The following is a 21,760-nucleotide window of genomic DNA, read 5'->3' as shown; positions in this document are numbered from 1 at the left end:
GAAGCTAAAATTTACTAAAAAAGTCACTAAAATCGAACAACAGGTGTAAGAAATACGAGACATCAAAAATGTCCCATTTTTAAGGTGGTGCTTTAATTGTGATGCTTAGTGTATAAACAAATTGATATACCGTTGCGTTTCGGAATATTATAGATTTTGCAAACGTCTGAACTTTAACATTCAAACCACATTGTTTATTACCCACAAGCTGAATATTATTTTAATAAAATGCATCAATATATGCAAATATAATGCTAAATACAATGGTACAACAAGAGTAAAGCATGTATCTATATATTCCGAAACGTAATGGTATATCAATATGTTTACGGGTATTTTAAAATGACTTGTGAAGCTTTCATCTAATATTTTTCGTTTTTTTTTTTAAATCGATGTCCAACCTATTGAGAAATGGCCTCAAAAATCGCCAAAATTGGCTTTTTCGGCATTTTCAAATTGTTTATTTGCATTTTACGCTTAAAGTAGGTATTTTACGAGAAAATGCAAGAATAACTTACGTCTTAAAATAATCCAAATTATCAGAGAAAGTGGTAGCGAAGCCAGATAAACAATTTTTTATGAATAACCTTTTTGACAAAATCCGCCCTCCTAAAACATACTGCGCTGTACCTATACTAAAAAAATGATCTATGAATGGTTCTATGAGTTGTATAAACTTCTTTTAATATGTGTTTTTGGTAACCTGTCAGATGGTATATTTTGTTTTTTTTTGTTACGGTTAAAAAGGCGCAGATAAGTTAATTGTTTAAATGCCAAAACTAGTACTTAATTCTGCATCAATTACTTACTAAGTAAACAATTAAAAATGAATATACTTTTAAAAAAATGACAACTTGATAGCTTACGAAAAGATTAAGATCAAAAAAGCCCTTCTAAATATTGACAAAGCACGTGTAAGTACAGTTATTTAAAAGCGACTTTTTTTCTCAATTTACATCAACCACACATTTTTAAAAATATTTTATTAACGGACGAATAAAAATAATATTGTTGCTAATATTTTTTGCCAGTTAATTTAATTCTTAAAATATACCTATCTACTATCTTAAATTTGTAGGTACATACATATACTAAATATAAGAGAAGAGAGATAAATTTTGTTCTTACCTGGGAATCGTCGTAATCTGCATAATACACATCGCCAGAAACAAAAACGAAGCGCAAGTGACGTAACAGCGGAATTCTGAATCGGGTTGGCCACGATATTCCTGCTCTTGCTTTCTGTTCCTGAACCACAACAGCGCGGGATGTAGTTCTTCGCTACTCCACCATTTTCTGAAACATACACCAATTTTCTTCTTGAGGAATTACGGGAATGTGCTGAATTATGTAAAGACGATTGTTGTGTCGAGAAACGTCAGTTGGTGCATTATTCAAGAGGGTGGCGAGGTCGGTGATGGATTATATTTTTGTTACGGGATATTTGTAAGGACAGGAAGAAAAATTTGTTTTATTGTGTTATTATGGCACTTATTGTGATACATTTTTTTCGAGTCTATTGAGATTTTATAAAATACAGTATGTTCGACTGTTTTGAATTCGGTATGAAAGTATCGATTTAAATATTCCAATGTTCTGAAATATACAATAACAAATTGTCCCAATTTATAAAATACAGTTGTAAGTGACAAAATTGTGTACATTTGTTTAGTAGAATATTCAATTATTACAAAAATTATTCAATTTTCGAATTCTTATTTGTAATTTCTGAATCCTTAACTTTTGACTTCAATACACAAACAAACTCTTTGAAGTTAGAATCACTAGTAAATTATATCAGACTGACAGTAGATCCTTTTTATTGGAATAATTATTAGAGCAATTTACTTTCATACCCAAGTAGCACAATAAAAACATTTTAGTTCTATTTAAGGTTTATAAAGTTTTAAAGTTACCTTGTAGATATACTGCCAGAACTTTAAAACTATTAAGCATTTGTAACTAGTTTTAAAGTATCTAATAAGAGTATCAAATAACACGAATTATTCTTAATAAGTAATTTTTGTCTTATTGTAGTTTTATATTGGTTTATTCTCAGTTCACTTTAAAACTAATCAGTTTTATGGAGAACACCGGACTGTTTGGTTTTATTAGATTCTAGTTTGTGACCTTTTAGTTTTATTGCAGTTTTAAAGATTCTCCTAATATGACTAATAAAACCTATTATTAAAACTACTTGATCTCAAGAATATTATGTTGGTAAATCATATGCCTTAAAGCTATTTTTTAGTTTTCTTTAAAGTTGCTTTCTTAAAAGTAATTAGTAGGCTGTAATAAAACCGAAAGCTCTTAAATTAATCAATTTGGTTATCGTAAAGACTAAATTATGCTTCTTATTAGAAACAATAAAACTAAACTCATCCCCTCTTCTTTCATGTCCAAAATGATCGGCCATTTGTTTTAGAGCGAAACAGTGGTGTAGTGTGTTGTACAAGTGGAAGTTAGTATGGAAGAAATATAAGTCGCAAGTAGGTACTTAAAATATAAACGAACGGGTCAATTTATGGAAGAATACAAGACACACAGCACTACGAAGCCTCGATTTTAAGTTAGATTTACATTAAAATCGAGTGGCATTATTGACAGCAGCATTAAAACTAAACGGTTTTAATTCTAAGGCAACCTTGCTTTTATGTACGATATATGCTGTTGGAAATATATAAAATAAATCCATTTGATCTTAACAATTCTCTGTCGATAGACTAAATAGTTATATTTTGTTTTCGGCCATATTGTTTTCTAGAGGTGCTGAAAGCCATGATAGATTACAATATAAGGCTTACATAAAAATTATAAATAAGCGACTTAAAGACATAAATTCGATTTATTTTAACATTAAAACATTAATATTATAGATAAAATTATTTTTCTTTCAAATTCATATTTTTCGGATTTAAATTTTTGTATCTACTTCAAAGGTTTCAAAATAAGGTTTTAAGAATAATAGTCAATGCGCCCTGGTACCTGCCAAATACAGCAATAGAAAGAGATTTAGAAATCCCCACCATCAAAAGTGAAATAAAACGACATAGTGAAAAATATCGGGATATAGTGAATAGGTTAATTATGTAAAGGAAATAATTCACTGGAAATATTTCCTACATGTCCAATGTAAATATCCGATCATTTACTTATTGTCCTTTATTATTATATATGATATGTGACAGATTGTAAATATACTGGGAGTTAATAAAAAAATTGTATTATTATTACTTTTTAATCGCCAAAAGTCAGACATTTTAGGGCGCGTGAGCTACTTAGACCTATTTTTGTTAACCTTATTAATCAAGTTGGGTGCGCAAATGTTTTTCTACCTTAACAGTCTGAAATAACCAAGTATTTTTATTATTTTATGGTTACAAATACGTACCTATCTACCGAGCGGCCGTGGAGTAACGGCATATTCGCTGGCCTCATACGTCAGTGCACGTGAGTTCGAGCCCTGCCAAAGACAAACCATTTTCATTTCCATTAATGACACGAGCCGTCTCACCGTGCCTCGGAGAGCACGTAAAGCCGTCGGTCCCCCTGGGCTAGTGCTAGTGCAGCACTAGTTCACACAATTCATTACACACGTACAATTCTGCTTTTAGTTTTGAAAATATAAATTTAATAAAACAATACTACTTGATAATGAAAAGCTATATATGTATACTCTTCCAAGAGTATATATACGAGTACTATTATATACCTAGGTCACAAGATCAAACTAGGCAAACAGAATCAAACGGCAGAGATAACTTGAAGAATTGGAATGACTTGTGGGCAGCAGTGGGAAGACTCAATGGTGTGTTGAAAAATAAAAAGATACCAATAAATCTAATGAAAAGGGTATTCAACAGTTCTACTCTACTAGCTTTGACCTATGGAATGAAGACCATGGCACTTACAGAGGTATAATCCAATAGATTGAGAACGACACAAAGGGCGATCGAACCAGCTATATTAGGAGTATTTCTGAGGAAGCACATACGAAATGATGAAGTGCGAAGTAGAGCGAAGGTGGAAGATGTACAATCCGACAAGTGAGACCTGGCGGGTGAATTTCTCGTATTGTGCATTTCTTGTTGTGTATTTTCGCTCAGGGTCACCCGCCAGCTATCGTTTGCCGGATTGTAATTGGAAGAATTGGAGACCATGCGAGCACATTCGTAATAGAGGAAGATAAAAACGATGGCTAGACGAAATTAAAGCAAAAATGGGAAGAAACTGCCACCAAATAGCACAAAACAGAGAAGAGTGGAGAACTCATGGGGAGGCCTTTGTACAGGAGTGGACATAAACAAGCTGAAGAAGAAGAAACAAAATCTAATAAAGCTCCAGGGGAAGATGTTGCAACACTAGCTAAATATTTCAAACAACTCAGTGAAAATGTATTGTTAAATAATTTTTATGGGAAAATTTAGAGAATTAATTTTATGTCAAAGACCACGAGATCGTAAAGTTCCATCGCCCTTTATGCCATAAAATGTTCCATAAGTTCCATAACCAAAATTTGTAAATAATATGATTTAACCGTAAGCAGTGTTTCGTGGAAAGAGAAAAACGTTAGTGATAAAAATTCTACGTACGGATTTAGGCAATTCAGACAATGAACTAAATTACGGTCGTTTTTAGAAAGTTAATGTGCCGCTTTGGAATAGACAATAGAATGTGTCTAAATGGCTTCCTAGAAAGAAAACGACGGTAAACAACTTGTTTAGTTTTAGAATATAGGGTTTTTCTAGGATATAAGAAAACATTTAATTTTAATATCTCCTGGAAATTTGACAAGACAGACAATTTGTATACAACACTATTTTTTCTTAAGAAATGAAAGTATGGATGTAATGTGTAGAGAGAATGCTTGTGATTTTCGAAGAGTTGGATGGAGGGAGAACAGAGTGGTTGAGTCTCCGATTGATGAAGGAAAAAGAATTACTGTGTAATTAAGGTAGGAAAGGAACAGTCCAGTTTGAAAAATAGTAATTTTGTGTAAAGTGGTGAATTTGGTGGCTGTGTAAGCACATTCCTGTTGAGACGAAAACGTGATCGAGTCGAGAAGTAGAATCTCCTCGTGTCCGAATAGATTCCAGTTTTCTGTCTGGAACGAGTAGCCGATTTGTATCAATTTTGCACGAGATATCGAGCTGAGAGAAAAAATCTTGGAATTATAAAGATTGATATTGTTTGTTTCGAGTCGAAGACTAAATAGAGGAGAGATTTCGAGCGAGTGCTGTTATTTGTTTTGTGAAACAGTTTTGAGGAGAAAGACCGTAGCCGCATCCGAGGAGCATGTGTGGAAGAACCGAAGACAGCACAATCCATAAGAAGAAGTAAAGAAGATAAAAAAGGTTAGTCAGATTATTTGTGAAAAGGAGAGAGTTGTTGTATATTACATACCATATTTGTTTTTTTGTCAATTTAACAGTTTTACAGCATAATTTATTCATTCATAAATTCAAAGAAGATACATATAAGTAATCTATTTAAAAGGTGAAAATTAAATTTTTTTTTTTTATAAAAATAGAAACAGTCTAACGAATCATTCAAATTAAAAATTGTTAATAAAAAAGGAGATAGTAGAATTAAAGATTAATTTATTAGATAAGAAAATTTGTAACAGAATGAAGTTTTAGCATACATTTTGAATCTTATATTTGTGGTATAGTATATGAATAAATAATATTATTTATAAAATTTACATGATTTTTAGCCTAATAAAATAAAAAAAAGTCAAAATGTAAATTCGTACAGGTTAAAACAAATTTTATATCAAAGCTTAGGTGGGTACAAAATATATTTTCAAGAAAGTATCCAAATCATACAAGGGGAACATTGTGTAAATAATTAAAAGGGGCCATTTTTGCAAAAAAAAAATACTTTTTTAACTGCTGAGGTAATTCACTTATTAATGAAGGTCTATGGGATCTTTTTCTGCAAAGTTGAAGGGTAAATCTTTCACATAAGACTTACTAATTTAAATTTGACCCCCTATTTATTTAAATAATTGTATATAAAACTTTAAAAACAAATTTGCAAAAAAATATTTTTAGCGTTTTAAATAAGCACTATAAAATATTTTATTTTACAGACTAAGTTGCGCTATATTACCAGTATTAAGCAAAAAAAAATTGGTCGAAAAATATTTAATGTTTTTTGAGATATTAAATTTGTTTTTTAAATGTTACTATATTTTCAATGGCAAAAAACGCGGTTGTTGCCAAAGAAATATTCACCTGCTTAAGATCTCATAATTTTTATTTTTATGTATATTTTTGATAAATGTATTGATAAATTCAAATTTCAATTAAACTCTCCTATAAAATGGCATTTGAAAATTATTCAAATTTGTTTATAATTTGTTTTTTTAATAACGTCGCGGGGACTAAGTATTTTGAAATGCCGTTTCGATAATTGGGTTCCTGGGAATTTTTTACTAATTAACAAAATTTTTTTGTCGTTTTTTCTTCTTCTTTTTTTTTTCTTGAGAGTTATATTACTACGGGCCCTTTTAGGGTTGAATTTTATTAAGAATGTCGAATCTCTGAGTTGTAGATTCTATACCTAAAAATATTAAGATTTAACTAAAATCTCATGAATAAAATGTGGCTACTTACTGAGTTACAGGGTGTTTTATTTAAAAATTTAAAAATTATTGTTACCAAGTACTTTAAAACTATTTGACGTATCCTTATCATACATGGCAGAAAGTGTGGCTATTATACACCCTACTAAATTGTGATTAATAAACGTTTATAGCTAGTGCCAGAGGCGTACAACAGGGGATAGTGAATGATTGACCCTTCCCAAATTCTACGCCACTGAGTGAATTACTATTTTAGCGAAATTTTTCGATTCTCCAATACTTTATATGTAAATAACTTTATTGGTATCGATAAAGTCATCAGTTTGAGAGATATTGGAAATTTAAAATGAATGAATGAATGAATCAAAATAAATATGCCGTTTCATTTTTAACGTCCAATATCTCGAAAACTAATGACTTAATCGTTACCAGTAAAGAGTATATTATTTACATAGAAAGTATTGAAGAATCGAAAAATTTCGCTAAAATAGTAATTCCCTCAGTGGCGTAGAATTTGCGAAGGGTCAACCATTAACTATTCCCTGTCGTACGCCTCTGGTAGTAGCTAGAAACTTTTATTTATCGCAGTTTAGTAGACTGTATAGTACCCACACTTTCTACCAAGTATAATACAGATACGTCAAATAGTTTGAAAGTACTTGGTAAAAATAATTTTTCAATTTTTAAATAAAACACCCTGTAACTCAGTAAGTAGCCACATTTTATTTAAGTGATTTTAGTTAAATCTTAATATTTTAGATCTGGAATCTACAGCTTAGAGATTCAACATTCTTAATGAAACTTAACCCTAAAAGGGCCCGTAGTAATATAACTCCAAGAAAAAAAAAGAAGAGGAAAAAAAGACAAAAAAATTTGTTAATTAGTGAAAAATTCCCAGAAACGCAATTATCGAAACGGCATTTCAAAATATGTAATCTCCGCGACGTTATTAACAAAACAAGTTAGAAACAAATTTGAATAATTTTCAAATGCCATTTTAGGGGAAAGTTTAATTGAAATTTGAATTTATCAATACATTTATCGAAAACATACATAAAAATAAAAATAATAAGATTTAATACAGATGAATATTTCTTTGGCAACAACCGCGTTTTTGCAACTGAAAATAGAGTAACATTTAATAAACAAATTCAATATCTCAAAAAATATTAAATATTTTTGGACCAATTTTTTTCTCAATTAATACTGATAACATAGCCCAATTTCTCCTGTAAAATAAGATATTTTATAGTGCTTATTTAAAACACTAAAAATAATTTTTTGCAAATTTGTTTTTAACCTGTTCCGCTCCATCGTATCCACGTATGGATATTTTTAGGTATGGCGAACTTTACCACGATATCCACATACGGATATTCATATAGGGATATTACTGCACTCTGTAAAAGTGGTGTAGGGCTCTGTAGATTTAATTTGGATCACGGTAGGGCATGGATATCCATACGGCGATATCATGGTTAGCCATTTTTTTATACAATTTCCAGAATAATGTAAACAGCTCAAGGTCGACGTTTGTTCATTGTTCACTGTCTTTTTATATATGTTTTATTTTTATTTAGCGTGACTTTATAAATTAAATAATAGACACAGACACATTTTAATGGTATTGAGATATGGATATTTTGGTAGTACAATCGATATCCAAGGGTGGATATACTATTACACCCAAATATCCTTATGTGGATATTCTGGTAAACACTATAAATTGTCATATAAATTCAAATTGCTTCAAACATTTTTTTGGCCCCATAGGTGAATATCTCTTCTATTATACATCATAACTATCGTAAAATGTATTTTCATTAAAAAACTTTTGCTGGTATACAGCTCCCTATCTCAAAAAGTGGCCTGGAGTGGAAGGGGTTAAAGCTTTATGTGTAATTATTTAAATAAATAGGGGGTCAAATTTAATTTAGTAAGTCTTATGTGAAAAATTTATCCTTCAACTTTGCAGAAAATAATCCTAGAGACCTTCATTATTAATTGAATGACCTCAGCCGTTAAAAAAGTAATTTTTTTTGCAAAAATGACCCCTTTTTAATTATTTAAACAATGATCCCCTTGTATGATTTGGATACTTTCTTGAAAATACCTTTTGTACCCACCTAAACTTTGATATAAAATTTGTTTCAACCTGTAGGAATTTACATTTTGATTTACATGTAGTGTAATTTTATTTTACTAGACTATTTGAGCATCTTTATTTTCCCTGTCTTGTCCTGGATAAAGTAAGCAACGAGAAATAATAGAAGCCACAAACTGAAGGTGATACATTAAAATTAATTAGCCCTGAGAAAATTTTTTATTGGAAGTTATTGTAGATGAGTAGTAATTAAAATAATTAACTAATTAATTGAATTAATAAGATGCTGATCAATCTCATAGCCGAGAGAAAATACAGAGCCTAACAGTATATAGTAATAAAATATAAGAAAGAACCTCCTGGCTAATCAAATTTAATCCTTGACACACAAAGGTATCTGAATATGGGAAAAGCATCTATATTATATTTTCGGAAATTGGGTACTAAAAGATATACATCCAATTGAACACGAGAAAAACTCAATCATCTTAAAATCAGAAATTCCGAAGATCCGAAGTTTCGCAAGCTCCGGGATAAGATGTTTCAACACTAGCTGATCATTTCAAACAACTAGGCGAAAGTCATTAGAATACAAAGATTGCAATGGGCCGGACCTGTGATAAGAATGGGAGAGGATAGGCTACCAAAAAGAGCACTGAATGCTAAAATGCAGGGAAAGAGACCGGTTGGAAAGCCAAGAAAGCGCTGGGAAGACACAGTAAACAGCGACGCACAAGCCTTTTATATGAGTCCGTGTATGGAGACGAGCAGCCACAAACAAGGGTGGAGGCAAAAAAGGAGGCCAAGGCTCAATTTGGGCTGTAGTGCTGTAGAAGGCAAAAGTCATGCCACAATAATCGTCGATTGCGCCGATGCCAATATGAATTAAGAAATGGAACGAGAGAAGCAATCCTGGGTAGTGATCGAACGATATCTGGAAGTACAAAGAAAACTGTACGCTCGTTTCGTCGACTTTTGATACAGAAAATGTTTTTCTTTAAACATTAATCATTTTCTTTCCTACCATTTAGTAAATGGGCGTCTATTTATGCTTTTTGAGAATTTTTCGAATTACTGATGAATACAAACCTAGATCGCACTCTGACCAGAAAAGGAATGGGTGCTTATAAGTTGGATTTTACCAACTCTCGAAGTCGGAAAAGGATCACCCTGAAGAGGCTTAAACCTAAACGGGGTATAAATAACGTGTTTCGTTCGTTCCACCAACTTTAGAGTTTATATGAACCGCTAGTTGGACACTCCATATAGTCAATAGTCATTACTGTACTAGGTATAGCTATTTTCTGGTTTGAGAGAATACTTTTATGATTGGATTAATGTTTTAGTTATACCTGCTAGTCTTGTGAAAATAAATAAATATTTCCAGATAACACTGTCAAAAAATGTAATTGTTTGCTTCAAAACAGCTAATTCCCTTACATATTTATTAGACATGTGTTGATAAAATTACATGTGGGTTCCTAGCAATAGTACATTGTTTACCGGGTAGGAAAAGCTTAACATTCCTGGACGACTGTGACGATTGCTAAGTCGAGGCGCAAGCCGAGACTTAGCAACACAGAGTCCAGGAATGTGGCTTTTCCTACGAGGTAAACATACTATTTTTCCGCAAATCGTTTAAAATTCGACAGATATTGATTGATTTAAAAAAAACGCGATAATTTTATTCCCAAATAAATGGTGCTTTGAAATTCCTAATAAAATTACTTGGGTTACTATGGAAACGTATTGAGGTTGAATTGTCAAACTTGACGCTTATAAATTTAATTGCTGGTGTTCTCGAAAGTAAAATGATAAGTGATGAATGAAATTTCCATTCCTGGGACTCCTCCAGAGCTGGTTGAGGCAGTGAATACTGCTTCATTAGAATTATTGCCAAAGAAATCAAGAGAAAAGTACGAAAATGCATACAGACGTTTTATGGATTATCGCATGAGTAAAAATATGTATTATCATTTATGTAGAACACTAACAACTGTACGGAAATATCATTTCCTTACAGTAAGGAAATGACATTTCCTTACAGTAAGGAAGTCCTGGGCCCGGATTACGTACACTCGATACGCATCGTATCCGCCATGTTTTACTGTAGCGCCTTATGGGAAAACATGGCGGATACGATGCGTATCGAGTGTACGTAATCCGGGCCCTGACTTTTTCTTCAAGAAATTTTGACAGGAATGTCAAAATTTCCTGGCGATTTGCGGAAAAACATGTTTTTAGTTTGTGAGTAATTTAGTATTCGGACGTTAGCGTTAGATACCTGCTAAATGACAAACAAAACGTTTTCAATCTGTTATTACTCTATAAACATCATTGCTGATTCCATAATTCATGAGTTTAATATTGTTGTTGCGATCAGTGAAAATTTTATGTAAGTGGCAACAATTTTTTTTCAAAACGGTTTGAAATTTAGTAAACAACTTCTGTTACATATTCCATGAAGTACTGTTTATTTCGTCACAGATCCCTTGTTGTGAAAACTACATATTACTATTATTTTGGTATTAAGGTAGAGAATTAGGATAAGACTTGAACTTCACATATTTGTTGCAACTCTTTTTCGGTTACACAACAAGAGACCCATCTATGGAATTTTATGTTTTCATGATATGGTCAGAACCTAAAAATATACTAATGATTGTAAGTTAACTTGACTCCAACAACCATTGAAGAAGGGATGTCAATAAAGAAAAGATGGGTAGTTCAATCCAAATATGCCATCACATATTTCACTCATTCAACATTCAGATGGCCTTCCAGTTCCTATTCCACCCTAAAATTTTGAGTTGGAATTATTTGATGAAGATATTATGGAAGAAGGAATACCAAACAAATCTTCCACAACCTATAGTCCTGATTTTGAAGAAAAAGGCGATGAACCGTATAGATCAGTGGTGTTCAGACTTATACTGTGTGGGATCTACCACATAAACTGCAAGCGTCCAGCGATCGACTGCTAGTAAAAAACAACAGTTTTGAAAATAAAAAACTTTGTTGCACATTTCTATTTAATAAAAAATTGTAACTTCAGAGGGTTGTAATTAAAGTCATGTTTTTCATCCTAATTTTATTTGGATGTTGATGCATGGCACTGCATAAAATTCACAAGATTTTCATATGATGGTACTGAATTACCGAGGGCCAGATGCAAGCATGATGAGATATTATGTTCGTCAGTTAGTTAGCCGACTATGATACTTTAATTTTACTACCTTCATTTGGGAAAATGCAGACTCACACAAGTACGTTGATCCAAAGAATGCTATGAGCTTCAGAGCTATTTGCCTCAAATATGGATATTTGTTATACGGTATGAAAGACCAATAGTTCTTATCAGCCGCTCTGGACTTACGGTGTATATAAGTATCCGAAATTATTGTCAGTGCCTCATTTTGGACGGAAATGATCTCCATATTGAAAGTAATTAATATGTCAGTGGCAATTTTTTCCACGTCTTCACAAGAAAATGGATTAGACATGAATGTTACAATATCTGTCAGTTTCTTAAAATCAGCCAAGCGTCTTTCAAACTCGCCATGAACTACTTGCATCTCCGTCTCATAATAAATATAATTCAAATGGGCGGTTAACCTTTTTTCCAACGATAGGAAGTTATTTAAATCCTTTCTGTTTATTTGATTAATCAATAATAACAATTTGTTGACAAAGGAATGTACTGCGCTCATCATATCGATAAATGTTATTTTTACCCTGTAGTTCCAAATTAAGTAGGTTCAAATGATTTGCTAAATCTGATACGAAAGCCAGATCACTGAGCTTTTCGTTTTGAAGTAAATTTTCCCCTCGTTCTTCTAGAAAAGAAATTATTTCGGGACTAATTATTTCAACCACCTCACATATGTATGCAGAAGTAAATTAGTGTCCACATCTTTTTCATTTGTATTTTTTCCGTGAATCGCGATCGACTTCAAAAACTTTGACGATCGACCGGTCGATCGCGATCGACTCTTTGAGCACCGCTGGTATAGATTGAGTAAAGACAGAACTGAGCGACCTCATTATATCTTGACTTGTCACATGAGAAACAGAGCGTCTAACGTCTACATTGCAGCTATCAAAAAATTTTCTCCAACGTAATGTCAGGGCATCACATTACAGACCTCGGTAGCGGGATCTGTTGTCTTTTTTGAAAAAAAAAAGATAATCCAATTTCCAAAGAATAGAATAAAATAGAATAGAACAGAAATATGCTTTATTGTCATGAAAAATTGTACAATTTTATCGACAAAGCTTACAAAAGTCAAGAAAACAAAACAATAACAATTCAATTTACTAAAATTACATAAATCGTCAGTATAAATTAAAAAAATAATAATAATGAAGTTAAACAGTTAATCAATTACAAAATTTAAAAATTTAAATAAATTGCAAATTGCATAGTCTACCTAGTAATTAAGTTTAAAAGTTAAGCTGCTGCATGTAACACCCAAATACAGATGAAAAATAACAATAAAAATACCACTTGTGCAAACTGTAATGTAACTGTCCTGTAATTTCTTAGTTATTGATTAAGAAAATCTTCTACTGCATAATATGGTCTTTCGGATAGGTAGGCTTTTGCCAATTTACGGAATTTGGGGAAAGATGCTGCAGATTTAAGTTGTAGAGGGAGTCTACTAAACATGCATTAATAGATTTCACTACCAAAATTACTCAAACCATCAACGATGGTTCATTCGCCATAGCCACATTTCTGGATGTGCAGAAGGCTTTCGACCAGGTCTGGCACGACGGGCTTGTTCGGAAACTTCTGGACATCGGGCTACCATTGCAATTTACCAAAATTGTACACTCCTACCTCCACAACCGTACTGTCAGAGTTAAAATAGGCGATCAAAAGTCCACCCCATTCACTCCACAAGCTGGAGTTCCCCAGGGTTCAGTCCTAGCACCGCTGTTGTACATCATCTACAACAGCGACATCACTAACCAAAATATCCCAGGTACTCGGCTGTTTCTCTATGCAGACGACACGACTCTGCTCTCAACAACCTCTCGATACAACCCAAGACTCCTCTTCAGAAGAGCCCAGGCTCTGTTGGACGGCGTCGGCGAATGGTGTTGTAAGTGGAGAGTCACGCTAAACGCGAACAAAACAACGACAATTGTGTTTCGCGCCCCTTCTGTGTCAAATAGAATCATACGCAATGAAGACGACCAATATCCACTGAGACTGTTGGGAGAAAGGCTTGTTGTTAGCCCGACTGCGAACTATTTGGGAGTACTGTTTACCAGGACTCTCAACTGGGACGCAGATCTAAAGGCAACTTTAGATAGGGTAAGGAACAGGGCCAGACTTCTCAACGCTCTCTCGGGAAAAATTGGCAAGACACACAAGAAGACTCTCATTCACACTTACAAGACCTTTATTCGACCCGTCATGGAGTACAAATCATGTATCTACTCTCTTTGCTCAAGACAAAAACAAGAGAGGTTGTTGAGAACAGAACGCAGAATCTTGCGTAGATGCAACTATGAGCACTGGCGATATCCCTCAAACGAAATCCATAACATCTCGAACACCCCCAAAATCACCGAGAGAATAAACTCTCTGAACAGGAACTTCACAATCAAAGTAATCAACGGCCCCCCTTCCGACACACAAGAATCTCTCAAATGTTCCTGTTCATCTTCCGGCCACGTACTCCACCGAAAGCCCAAACGCAAAAAGATTCATGTACCGTCCGCTCTAATGCAAACATGCATTGACGAACTCCCGGTGGAGTACGAAAACATCCTTGAGGCTACCCCGTTAGCCTACCGTACCCACCTCTAACATTTCCTCATCCCTATCCCGAACAGGGAGAAGTTGGTTTTTTGCGGTTTCCCAACTTCATTGCACAATTATACCTGTTCGTCCCAAGAAAATAGCCGCAACTATTTTCTCCACTCGAACGCACACTGACCACGCTGAACTCAAAGCCACCTCCTGATCGCCGACGAGGGACGCAGGTTCGCCTGTCGTTGTACAATGGTTTCTAGGGAGACTGGTCGAGAGCAAAGCACGGACAGTACACGTAAATGTCTATGGAACCAACAACAATCCATCAAACTTTCTTCTCTGTTGACTTCTTAGCCTTCTGGACAACACCGTCCGGCATAACCCAGGATCCAAGAACACCAGGACACGGCGCTTGCCCCGGTGTGTTTTTCGGACTGTTTGCTTTTGCCGCCAACACAATACATTCACCTCAAACCCTGAAGAGGACAAAATCCTAAACGGGGAAGCACATTGAACGCATTTCTTCTAAACATTATCTAGACAAGCAAATCAAACAATGTGGCATGGCAAACAATGTGGCATGGCATGGTTGTAAAGTTTTTTTGCGAAATATAATATAGGTAGATTTCTTTACTAACTCTGATGACGGGGTCGGTAAATAGACGTCAAAGGTAGAATTTCTCGTGAAGTAGTCATGATTAGGTCTTGGTGGAAAGACATGTAGATGTTTACGAATTAAGCAAACAGTTTCTAAAATATATAAAGATGGAAGGGTTAAAATTCTGTGATCTTTGAAGTAACTTCTATAATGTGATGTTCTTCTGAGGCCAAACAGGTATCTTATTGCTCTTTTTTGAAATTTGAAAATAACATCGAATTGGGCAGCTGTACCAGAACCCCAAAAAGAAAGACCATAGCGAAGATGTGACTCGAACAAAGAAAAATATGTTATTTTGGAAGATGCTAAATTGAGTTTATTCGAAACAGATCTTATAGCATAGCAAGCTGAAGATAGTTTCTTCCTTAACAAATTAATATGGAGGGACCATTTAAGTTTGCTGTCTAAAAAAATACCAAGAAATTTTACAGAATCAACAGTACTGATCTGGCTGTTATTAAGAGGTAAGGGTTGGAGAGCTCCTTTATGAGATAATGCTACTGTTTTATCTACGTTAATCGAGAGTAAATTAGAGTCAGACCAGGTTTTTATTGTAAGTAGATCAGAAGTTATAGTAGCATGAAGAGTTGCAATATTTGACTTGCTCCAAGTGATACTGGTATCATCAGCAAAAAGAAAGATTTTTCCATCGATTTTTAAACTAATGATGTCATTAATAAAGATAAGGAAAAGTAGAGGACCCAATACTGATCCTTGAGGCACCCCACATACAATGTTTTTGAGACTAGAGTCTGTATCATTTACTCTAACCAGTTGTTTCCTATCATCCAAGTAAGATTGGAACCAATTCAAAGAAATACCTCGAATTCCGTAGAAATTTAGTTTTTTTTATCAAAATGTTGTGATTTACAGAATCAAAAGCTTTGGCGTAGTCACAAAAAACGGTGGCAGTGTGAAGTTTATTGTTCAGTGCTTGATAAACCTCATGTAGTACAGAAAACATGGCATCAGTGGTGCATTTATTATTTAAAAAGCCGCACTGATTTTGTGATACAATGTTGTTTTCAACGAGAAAGGACATAAGTCGGGCCTTTATCAGTCTCTCAATAATTTTGGAGAGTACCAGTAGTAGTGCAATAGGTTTATAATTGCAGGTATTAGATATTTCACCACCCTTATGAAGAGGAATAATGATGGCAGTCTTTAGGCACTCTGGAAATTTGCCTTTCTCAAAAGAATCATTAATCAATGAGATGAGGACTTCCAACAGATTTTATGGGAGATTAGAAAAATTTTTTATCGATAGACCATCAGTACTACAGGAAGATTTGCTTTTGATACTATTGATTGTTTGGATCAGTTCAGATTTATCGACTGGTTTTATAAAGAATGAATTCGAGACCTTTCTTGAATTAGGGAGATAGGAAATGGGATATTTTTGTGGCAAAATAGTTGTTGTAATATTTTTACTCACATTAACAAAGTATTCATTTAGATTTTAAGGGCCTGGAAGGGAAAATGTTTGAGCAGTGTGGGTTTTATTTCGAAGAACTTTTATTATGGACTTTAAGTTTCTTTTGCAACACTTTTAGAGCTTCCCAGACGGTTTTTGGTAGTAGACTTTTTTAGCTGATTTTATAAGTTTAAGATAGGTTGCCCTGTACTTGGTGATATTTTCAGTGATAGAGACGTTGGTAGTAAATTTCTTGATGTAGAGTAGAGAACAGGATATTCTTGGAAGATATTCGGATACCTTTAGTAGTCCAGGGTTTGCGATGTTTTGGCTTAATTGGAATTAAAGGAAATGTTTTATTGAAGACACAGACAACTTATCTAAAAAATCACTGAAATTATCATCCACGTACATAGCAGGAAAGTGCCACTCAGAGGTTAAGCATAAATTTTGGAAATTACGAAAGTTCCTGGTAGAAAAAATCCTGCCTAAACGTCGGGGTTTCGAGTAGGGTTTGCTAAAGATATTAAACTTCGTATAAACTGCATCAAGATCAGATAGTCCAGCATTAATAATTGTAGAGTGGACATCAAGGGGTGAGAAATCTGAGACAGTATAATCAATTATGGTAGATGAAGTTTTTGTAATCCTTGTAGGAGAATCATCGTGCATTGTTAGACCATACGATTCAAATATGTTGGTCAAGGATATTTGTGTAGCACAAGCAGCAGCATAATCAATGTTAAATTCTCCGCATAAAATTTTTCTACTTTTATGGGATAGGTCATCTAACAAATTTAGCAGGTTCTGAAAAAATAGTTCCACGGAAGAGTCAGGTGATCTGTAAATGCAAATAATATAAAGATTGAGATTCTTATTGTAGACTAAGGAAAACTCAAAGAAAGCTTCACTTAACAGAAAGTCATATTTTGTTACCAAAGAAAAATCATTGCTCGCAGAAAGAATCAGGGTGCCTCCATGAGCTGAGCTTGGACGATCATACCTAGCAATTGTGGTGTATTTTTCTACAAAAAAGGCTCGTTGACTTCAAGCCAGTGCTCTGTAACCGCAACTACCGGGGGAAATCCCAGTTCCTCTAGGAACAAAGACAACTCATCAGTTTTGTATCTTATAGAACGAATATTAATCAGAACTATATCTATAGTCTGGGCACTTTGCATTCTCCATTGTTTTCGTATTTGAATTTCCAGATATCTGTACTTGGAGATCTTTTCAGTAAATTTACTACGTATATTATTGTTGTTAGGTATCGCCACATCAATTAGTGTTGTTTGTCTTGTTAATTTATTAACTAGTTCAAGATTTTGTCTATTATGTGCCACTGTTTGGTCTGTGAGCACAGTACGGTCCCAGTACAGCTTGTAGTTGCCATCCTCAAGCATATTCTTAGGAACGTATTGATAATATGGAAGATGGTCCGTTTGGAGAAGTCCCAGCTTCATAGCTATCTCTTGATGAAGAATTTTTTCCACTGTGTTATGCCGTTCCTTGTATTCAGTTGCAGCAAATGCCTGACAGCCCCCTGTAAGATGTTGGATGGTTTCTTGGGTTTGACATCCATATCGGCATTTGTCGTTTTGATCTGAGGGTCTTTGATGATATATTTCAGGTAATTTTTGGTTGGTATAACCTGATCCTGAATGGCCAGTAATGAACCTTCCGTTTCAGGGAACATATTTCCCTGAATTATTATTATTTATTATTATTATTATACATTAGCAGAGCCCTATTGTGCCCAAAAACAAAGAAATTACATAAATAACCTACTAGTAAATACAATATAAAAAAAACAACCACAACAAAAAAAAGATACAATTTGGGTTTACATAAAAAAATATTTCAACTATTATAGAAAACGGTCAAGTCTGTTTTTAAATGTGTTGGTAGAGGGGGCTGAGACAATGTTATCATTCAGGTTATTCCCAATATCGAAAACTGTATTTGGTAGAAAATTCTGGGTTGATATCGTACAAAAGTTCTCTTTTCTAAGTTTAAATTGGTGACCTCTAAGGCGTTCATCTTGTTTGATGGTAAATATTTTGTCGAGATTTCCGAAATTGAATTTTAATATCAAAAATAAATAACCATTTTCAATTTGGTTGCAACACGAAGCTACAGCCGCATCATTAGTTCAATTCAATCAGATAGTGCAGCAAGCACCTCTACCGGTTTTGAAACTTATTAGTCTCTCATCAGGAGGCACATATACTGCTCTCTCTGATCCAACTAGGACAAACCCCGGCATGCAGTCGCGGATTGCAACGAACGAAATGGCAGGGATGCCCTAGCGGTAACTGCTAGCAAAAGACTAAGTTTTCAACCTAATAGCACATAAAACAACACCAAAAAAATGCTGTTCCACATCCTACCAGTCTGAAAACAATGGCAACCTTCTCTGGTAACACCTCCGAAGCTTCTACAATCTGCAAGCCATAACGGATGCTGAGACTAAGGAAGATGAGGGACTTTGCTAGCAGTTACCGCTAAGGCATCCCTGCCATTTCGTTCGTTGCAACCCGTGACTGCACGCCGGGGTTTGTCCTAGTTGGTCCAGAGAGAGCAGCATATGTGCCTACAGATGAGAGACTAATAAGTTTCGAAACCGGTAGAGGTGCTTGCTGCACTCTCTGATTGAACTGGAATAATGATGCGGCTGTAGTTTCGTGTTGCAACGACATTGAAAATGGTTATTCATTTTTAACTTACATGTTTACTCTGATTGGAGTACGAAGGGAAACATTCTCGTTGGAACTTTACCGCGCTGAGCAGATGAGACGTGAATTATAAATTGTAAAATTTCCTCATCTTCCTTAGTCTCAGCATCCGTTATAGCTTGCAAATTGTAGAAGCCTCAAAGGTGTTACCAGAGAAGGTTCCCATTGTTTTCAGTCTGGTAGGATGTGCCGCACCCACTGCGCATACAAATGCTCGCTTTTGATCTTTCATCGGTCACCGACACTTCTCTGAAAATGATCGGCTCGTTCTGTTCGGCAGAATTTTGCTCGCGAACACGTACTGACTAGAGCAATTTTTTACTGCGCGCTCGTCCGATTCATCTGGAGAAAAATGCTAAAATCAGTACACACCTTTAGGTTCGAATTTTCTATCGCGTTACGGCATTCGGTTTGCATTGAAAAAATTGAATGTATATTTGAACGTATTTGGTTAAATTTCCGAGTCTTCTGTGAAGGTCATGAGTCATTCAAAACCATTCGACATTTTTATCTTACTAAAGATAAATCTAATTCTAATGTGCGATCTAAGTGAAACACCCTGTCTATTTTTTTTATTTTAAAAATAATTTCTCATAAAATGAAATACTCAATCAGTATATTCTAAGCCCTAAGCGATGTTATAAAGTGATATTGAAAAAGATAAAACGTTTTAGAAGATATACAATGAAAACATAGGAAGTTAGTCGATTAGGATTTTTTTAAATATATGTATATCATGATTAGGATTTATTGATTCTATTGTTATTTTTATTGCTAGAGGTCTTTGTTAATAATATAACATAGTTCTTTGTTGGTGCTATTATATTAATCGGCCTACTCCGAGGATGCGCTCTACATGTGTATATCTATTATAGTGTGCAGAATAAGCCAATTTTGTGTCCAATATTTTAACTAACATAGTTAGTCAAAATTTATGCCTAAGAAGACGACATTTTGCGCCTTTCCCTTAAAACACGCCATGTTAAAGAATAAAATCCTCTATTTTCTTCATTTTTAAAGATATCAGGGATACTCAAGAAATAAAATGTTTACAAAATATAAGACTTCTTACAAAATATAAGACTATAAAATATAAGAAATACGACTTCGATGTATACCCACCCTTATATTTTGTCCTCCCAACAGGGTGTCTCAAACTTGACATCAGAAACACATATCTTTTCTTTCGCCCGGTATAAGATCAAACAAGAAATTTGAGTAAACCTTACCTAACTGTGTAAATACCAAATAAACATATAAAATAAAATAAAAAAAAAATAGCGCAATCCGTTATATGTTCAGGAAAAAATTAATTACGAAAATGACAATAATTTCAAGTGATGCATAACTTTTGAAACTATCATTATTTTTGTTGAGAATAAGCCACAAAGTATACCTAACTAAAATAGTAAATCAATATGACTAAGTATTAATTTATAAAATTAAAATAATAATTATGTTACCCTGTTATACAGGGTGTCCCGAAAAAATTGGTCATAAATAATACAACACATTCTGAGGTCAAAAATAGTTCGATTGAACCTAACTTAAGTTACAGCCCTTTGAAGTTACAAAATGAAAATCGATTTTTTCAATATATCGAAAATTATTAGAGATATTTTGTTGAAAATGGACATGTATCATTCTTATGGCAGGAGCATGTTAAAACAAAATTATAGAGAAGTTTGTCCACCCCATAAAAATTTTATGGGGGTTTTGTTCCCTTTAACACCCCCCCCCCCCCAACCTTTTGTGCAAGTTCCAAGTTTTTCATTATTGTGGTACCATTAGTTAAACACAACGTTTCTAAAAATCTTTTGCCTCTTAGTATTTTTTCGATAAGCTAAATTTTATCGAGATGCGGCTTCTTTTTTAATATATCTACATAAACATTTTATGGGGGTTTTGTTCCTTAAACCCCCCAAATGTTTCTGTACCTTCCAATTAAACTATTATTGTGATACCATTAGTTAAACGCAGTGTTTTTAAAACTTTTTTGCCTCGTAGTCTTTTTTTGACAAGTCACCGTTTATCGAGATGTGGCTTCTTTTTAAAAATATACCTAAAAATGTAAATTATAAATAAATTTTCAGATTACTAACAGGCTCTATAATCGTACTTAACCATATACAAATATGTGGTGGATTCGACAAATATTCAAAATATATCGATAAACACTGGCTTATCACAAAAATACTAGGAGGCAAAAAAGTTTTAAAAATATTGTGTTTAACTAATTGTGCCACAATATTAATTTAATTGGAACGTACACAAAAGTTTGGGGTGGTTTAAAGGAACAAAACCCCCATAAAATTTTTATGGGGTGCACAAATTTCACTTCAATTTTTTTAAGATGTTGCTGCCATAAAAATCACACATGTCCATTTTCAATAAAAAATCTCTAAGAGTTTTCGATATATGAAAAAAAAATGATTTTTATTTTGTAACTTCAAAGGGCTGTCACTTTTTTTAAGTGCACTATTAGTATATAGG

At 33.9% G+C, this 21,760-nt stretch overlaps 1 protein-coding gene across 2 annotated transcripts in view; it reads right to left on the bottom strand.

The window, feature by feature from the left end:
* The window catches only part of LOC126881922 (adenylate cyclase type 2-like), an 860,562-nt gene that overhangs the window by 218,794 nt on the left and 620,008 nt on the right, over positions 1–21,760 (bottom strand). For both annotated transcript variants that reach the window (XM_050646657.1, XM_050646658.1), the window contains one exon: positions 1,129–1,296. In XM_050646657.1, coding sequence (XP_050502614.1) covers positions 1,129–1,296 — 168 coding nt within the window. The remainder of the gene's footprint in view (positions 1–1,128; positions 1,297–21,760) is intronic.

This window comes from Diabrotica virgifera, chromosome 3, assembly GCF_917563875.1.
Source record: "Diabrotica virgifera virgifera chromosome 3, PGI_DIABVI_V3a".
NCBI classification, from domain to species: Eukaryota; Metazoa; Arthropoda; class Insecta; order Coleoptera; family Chrysomelidae; genus Diabrotica; species Diabrotica virgifera.
This window is presented reverse-complemented; position numbering and strand designations above follow the sequence as displayed.